Source organism: Rutidosis leptorrhynchoides, chromosome 5 (genome assembly GCF_046630445.1).
Source record: "Rutidosis leptorrhynchoides isolate AG116_Rl617_1_P2 chromosome 5, CSIRO_AGI_Rlap_v1, whole genome shotgun sequence".
NCBI lineage: Eukaryota > Viridiplantae > Streptophyta > Magnoliopsida > Asterales > Asteraceae > Rutidosis > Rutidosis leptorrhynchoides.
Genome location: NC_092337.1, coordinates 325,619,096 through 325,625,034, shown reverse-complemented (window position 1 = coordinate 325,625,034; position 5,939 = coordinate 325,619,096). Strand labels below are relative to the sequence as shown.

The 5,939-nt window shown below is 31.6% G+C and overlaps 1 protein-coding gene and 1 long non-coding RNA gene across 3 annotated transcripts; both read right to left on the bottom strand.

The window, feature by feature from the left end:
• Positions 1-238: 238 nt before the first annotated feature.
• On the bottom strand, positions 239-798 carry LOC139849538 (uncharacterized). Its single transcript, XM_071839184.1, has 2 exons — positions 711-798; positions 239-555 (listed from the first exon to the last, which is right to left on the bottom strand). Exons 1-2 carry the CDS (start codon positions 796-798, stop codon positions 239-241), a joined length of 405 nt encoding a protein of 134 aa, XP_071695285.1.
• A 1,498-nt stretch (positions 799-2,296) lies between these two features.
• LOC139850557 (uncharacterized) lies at positions 2,297-4,413 on the bottom strand. Of its 2 annotated transcripts, none has more exons than XR_011760068.1 (4): positions 4,244-4,413; positions 3,462-3,601; positions 2,859-3,080; positions 2,297-2,548 (listed from the first exon to the last, which is right to left on the bottom strand). It is a non-coding gene; the product is annotated as an uncharacterized lncRNA (long non-coding RNA). The 2 variants fall into 2 exon arrangements; XR_011760069.1 differs by having other exon boundaries at positions 3,013-3,080.
• Positions 4,414-5,939: the final 1,526 nt, after the last annotated feature.

Here is a 5,939-nt window from a genome sequence, read left to right as displayed (position 1 = left end):
AATAACAATTTTCAAAAACAGGACTATGGATTTCTTTAACCACTTTCAACCAAAAAAAACCCATTTGAATTATGATATCTCCACCTCCACTTTTGAATGAGAACAAGATTGAAAGTTTTAATACTTCCAATATTTAGACAACCTTTAACGAGAGATGATAATACCACATCCCACTTAATCCAAGCCATCTTCCTCTTTAATTCATTACCGCCCCAAAAAAATCTAGACCGAAGCGCTTTTAGAATTTTTCCGGGCACTTGAATAACGACATAGAATAAATAGCTAGACTTTCCAAAACAGATTTTATAAATGTCGTTCTACCACCAATCGATAAAAGATTTGCTTTCCACGACGATAGTTTAGACCTGAATCTGTTTAGAAGTGGCTGCCAATTGTTCACCAATTTCATATTAGATCCAATAGTGATCCCAAGGTACGTAGTAGGAAATACACCAACACTACACCCTGTAACCGAAGCTAGAGCATTCAAATTCCTATTTGAGACTCCAACACCAAAAATATTAGACTTCGCCACATTAATCTTTAGACCAGATGCTAAATAAAAAAAAAGCAAATTAAAAAAACTTTTATGGTTGTGACTTACTCGTAAAATAGTTGTGCCATTCTTTTATAGATGCATACTTCTCAGGGTCCATGTATGGCAGCTCTCGAGTTTGTAAATTGTTTATTATCTCTTTAATTAGTGCTACCAAGAATTTCCGCTGCTAATTCTTCAACACTTTCCTCCCGTCTCTCTATCTTAGTTTCATGGCATTTCAGCGCTATGACTTGTGGCATGTTAGTGAAACAAGTAAAAAGATGTCTGCAATCATGCTAGATATCAAGTCAAGATTTGTTCTTGTAGAGGCGGAGCCAGAATTTTAAGTTAAGGGATGCTCGAGTTGATTATAAAGAATAACAATATATATATATATATATATATATATATATATATATATATATATATATATATATATATATATATATATATATATATATATATATATATATATATATATATATATATATATATATATATATATATATATATATATATTATATGCTATAATAAAATAATATAGTCTTCCTTTCTAATCGTTTTATTTTTAGATGTAAAGTATATCAGATAAAAACATTGTAAATATCATTCATTTTCTTACATTTCCCTAATGGTCCGTTTCATTTCCTTTTGTTTTCTTTTATTTCCATTTATTTCCTTTCACTTCCTATCTTTTAATTTTATGCCTTTGTGTTTTCCTTTCATTTCCTTCATAAAAAAGATTCACAAATGTCATACATTTTTTTATTTATCTTTCTTTATATTTTATAAATTTACGTTCATAATTTTAAAATTTTGATAATTTTAGTAGTATGTATTAAATAATAAAAAAATATATATTCGAACTTTGACATAAATTATTAAAGAGAAAACAATTATAAGAACCTTTATAGAAAGTCGAAATTGATATCAGATTTTATTTCGTATATTGTGTAGTAAAATCTTATAATACAGTAGTCGAATCTCTAAATGGAATTTCATTTAAATATATTGTGGGCTTCGGCTAATAAAATATAGAATAGCTAGACTCCTAATAAAAAAAAAGTAAGATTACTCATTGCTTATTGGACCAATTGGTTAAGATAATTTTCTCTATCTAAGATACTAAATATTTGTTTCGAATGAGCAAGTTGGGGGTGGTTGAGCACCCTGAAGCCTACTGTCTCCGCCACTGTGTTCTTGGTTGTTCTGGTGGATTATTTCTTTATTATTAAGCATGAGTGTTTGTGTGATACGGTACATTGAGTTTGCTTCAAATAGCTTGTGACGCGAGGTCACCATACCTCCTTCATTCAAGTGGCATTCAATTTCAACCACCATTTCTTTTGCTTTGTGATTGGATATAATTCTAGAATATCCCTTCACTACTACAAAAAATTAGCAAATGAACATCTTTTTCACCCTTTAGGAACCGGTTTTACAAGAGGTTCCTTTAGGTGAGGGTTCCAAAAGTGTGGAACCGGTTAAAGAAACCGGTTCCTTTGATGAAGAAAAGAAACCTCTTTTTAACAAAAAACCGGTTTCTTTTTTGAATATAAGAAACCTCTTTTTATTACAAAACCGGTTTCGATACCATTTATCTGGAACCTTTTTTATTAAAAAACCGGTTCTAAAGCTTCTGTTTTTCTAAAAAAAAAAAAAATTCAAACGCGATTGATTAACAAAACCTAATATATATTCATATATATTGAAACCTGAATAATTTAAACAAACTGCTAACAAAGTAATATTCTTGCTTCATAAACATAAAGAATACTCCAAAAGGTACACATATCTTAGTTTTGTTGAAAACATCAACCACCAAAATAACTTACACAAATTCTAGTCTTGTTGAAACTTCAAGAGCCAAAATGTTCAACAATCAAAAATAAGATAACTAAGGACCACTAAAAACTTAACTAATCAAGGCTTCAAATATTCGGAGATCCAATTACTAACAATACTTTCCAACTCAGTCGTGCTAAACGGTTGTGTAGTAATCCACGGAATCTATAAAAAGAACAAAAAAGAGCATGTTAGTCAAAACGCAGGGTAGGTAAAGTGCGAGTTTGTGTGGGTTTGAATGTTAATTGCGTAAACACAATATCCAAAAAAATTATGATTACACAGCATAAGACGAACTGACATTGTTACACGCCCATTTTCCCCGACTATATAAAAGAGCCCAATGCATATAGGCTACTTCAAACTTCAACACCAAAAGTACAAAATAGAAATCCGTAAATGGACCTCAAGTTTGATTAGGTGTAAGTTATTATTTTGAAGAAAGCTATAATGAAGAATTTTGCAAAAAACTTACATTTATGCACCTCATCATGGTACCGAGACAATTAACATCTGAAGTCAATGGAATCAGAACCCAATATAACTCACGATCTATGATTCAAACAATGAAAAAACATGACTGAATCAAGAAAAGTTATTATCTTAAGATTATTAGTTCATGAACATACTAATTGTAGGCAAGTCTTTTGCACTTTCAAAAAGCTAAAACCGTCCATCTTTCAACGTCATCCCGGATCTGCAGTAAAATATAACCATACTTTTATCCTTCCATTAGTGACTAAAAAGCATACACACTTGCAGTTCCCAAATTCGCTTATAATATTTATTTTATTAAAATGGAATATTATCTACTATAGCTACATGGAAGCCTTTAGATTTGCCTATAATGGCCAATGATGCCTCATTATCCTATTCCATAACAATAGCACAAGTACTTTGTAGGTCGAGTACATGATATATCAATGGTCAACCCAACCTAACCCAACCCAACACAACAGGTTTCTAATTTTTAACAAATGAACCGTTAAATCCCATAAATATGTACCAAATTATTTTCTTTAATCATTTGCTACCTATACTTGGACACCATGAAGTGGGAGAGAGAGCAAGTGCATACCCCTCAACTATTTACATAATGATTAGCTTCTGTTCATACAAGGTTCAGTATATATACAGTTGCTCCTGGCCTCCATCCTTTGTGTCTTTAAATTGATACTTGAAGCTTGGACATATTATTATTCTTCTCATATATGGGATCTTCACATGTTGATACAAAAATTAAACACAAAAGCAGACCTGTTAGCACATGATATAAATGAATGACATATAAGTTGAAGTGACAACTTCGACCCTTTAATTTTAGCTTATGGTTTTTCGTTAAACAGGTAGACTTTTTAGATAAAAAGCTTCTATAACATATGTCGTAAACTAATGCTAACTCAACTGTATTATAAGAGCCCGGTGTCTATGTCACCAAGAACATCTGGAATCTGGTGTTAATAAAGGGCGGCTTCTGTTTTTTGTCGCAAAAACACACAAACAAAGTTTGATAAGTTTTACTCACATTCCAGATATCTATATCCCTTAACAATATTAATAACAAGAGCAATTAGCGAAAAAGTACATCATTATCAATCTGGTTGGTCAATTAAGTTATAAAAAGATGCAAGGTGTGGCCAATTTTGTTTATCTGCAACATATTATATTAACAAAATAAGCCACTACTGCCAAACCCTAACACTAACACTGCTTTTAACAAAACCTAACACTACTTTTAACAATCCCTAACAATAACACTACTTTTAACAACCCCTGACACTAACTACTGATTTTAACAAACCGTATCACTAAATTAACAAACCCTAACAATAATTTTAACAAATAGAAAAAAAAAAATACCATAATATTTGGAGAGCTTGTGGTCTTGTTCTGCTCTATTGAAATAAGGAGGTGGAGGATGATGTACGGTTCACAGGTGATGGCGCTAGTGACGATGAAGAGTAATTTGAATGAACGGAAGTTAGAGGGATCGGAAGTCGGATCGGTGAGAGTGAGATGAATGGTTTTTTTATGTCTGGAGTGAGAGTGAGAACAAATGAAGGGTTCAATTAGGGTTTGATGGAGTTTTTGTTCGATCCCGCAAAAAAAAAAGTAACTTTTCATTTTCCCGCTGTAAAAAAAGTATTCTTTGTTACAAATATAGTTTAATATTATAAATAAGAAACCAGTTTTTAATAAAAAGAGGTTTCAAAATTTAGAACCGGTTTTTAATAAAAATAGGTTCCCAAAATTGAAGGAAATAGACCTCTTTTTAAATAAAAAGAGGTTCCAAAAGCTTGAAACCGGTTTTGTATCGAAACATATTCCTAAACTTGAGGGAAAGAGACCTCGTTTTAAGTAAAAAGAGGTTTCAAAAGGTTAGAACCGGTTTTTTTTCTAAAAAGAGGTTTCTTAAGTTAACTAAAGAGACCGGTTTCGTTTTTGAGGTACAAAAACCGGTTCCTTTTAGTTTTCGGAACCTCTTTTCTTTGGCTCCTCTAGAAAGAGGTTCCGGGTTTCTTTTGTTATTTTTGTAGTAGTGCTTGCAATTTTTCCTTTGAAAGCATTTCCCTTGAGATTGTGTTCCAACCATCTGTAGTTGACATAAATTTCATCCCATGAGTTATTGACAAACTTTTTAATATTTACCGATCCACATGAAATGTCGAGGCTTTCATCCACAAGGGACGTGTGTATGGAAGACCTTCACCGATACTATTGATCAAGTAATCAACCGTGTCATTGAGGATATCTGGGAGAGCAATAGCTATGCATGTTAACATTATATAATTGATAAGCTCCAACAATCGAGTTCATGAACAGAAGTAGTAGTTAGAGGTTGCACTTGATCACCATTAATACTCTACACCCTCAAATCCTGTAGATTTTTGCAAAAGTTGCATAAGATTGTTGGGCATATGTTTATTAGTGGCATTTTTGCATCAAACGATCTAGTGACCTAGAAATCCGTTTGAGTGTCCTCTTTGAAAGCTTTGTTTCATCTTGAAGTCGCACAATGTAGTTGCTAATGTCTTCACCAGTATCATTCTTCTTAGGTTCATGTATTATGTTATGCCGAATCACAACGAGGAACCTTGCTTTCAACAACTTCATGTGATACAAAATATATATATATATATATATATATATATATATATATATATATATATATATATATATATATATATATATATATATATATATATATATATATATATATATATATATATATATATATATATATATATATATATATATATATATATATATAACGACGAATGTTGGGATGAGCTCTATCATTTTGCAAGCCACTACAATGACCATTTGAAAATATTTGCATAAGCTTACAATGAGATTTTTCAACTTATGGACAAAAGCCTTTAATAGGCGAGGGCTTGATGATGGAATAGTTACACGACTCTCTTTCCATGTCGACAACTTTGTGACATAATAACGCTCTACTTTAAATACTTTAAAATGTTGTATTGTCCATTTGAAGGACAATTTGAAGCCTAAGGCTGCAAAGCATCTGAAAAGTGGGGCGATGTTACCGATT

Coding starts and splice junctions, on each gene's coding strand:
- LOC139849538 (XM_071839184.1), bottom strand. CDS start 798: ATGCCACAAGTCATAGCGCTGAAATGCCATGAAACTAAGATAGAGAGA. Junction 556..710: donor ATTAGCAGCGGAAATTCTTG/GTAGCACTAATT, acceptor TTTTTTATTTAG/CATCTGGTCTAAAGATTAAT.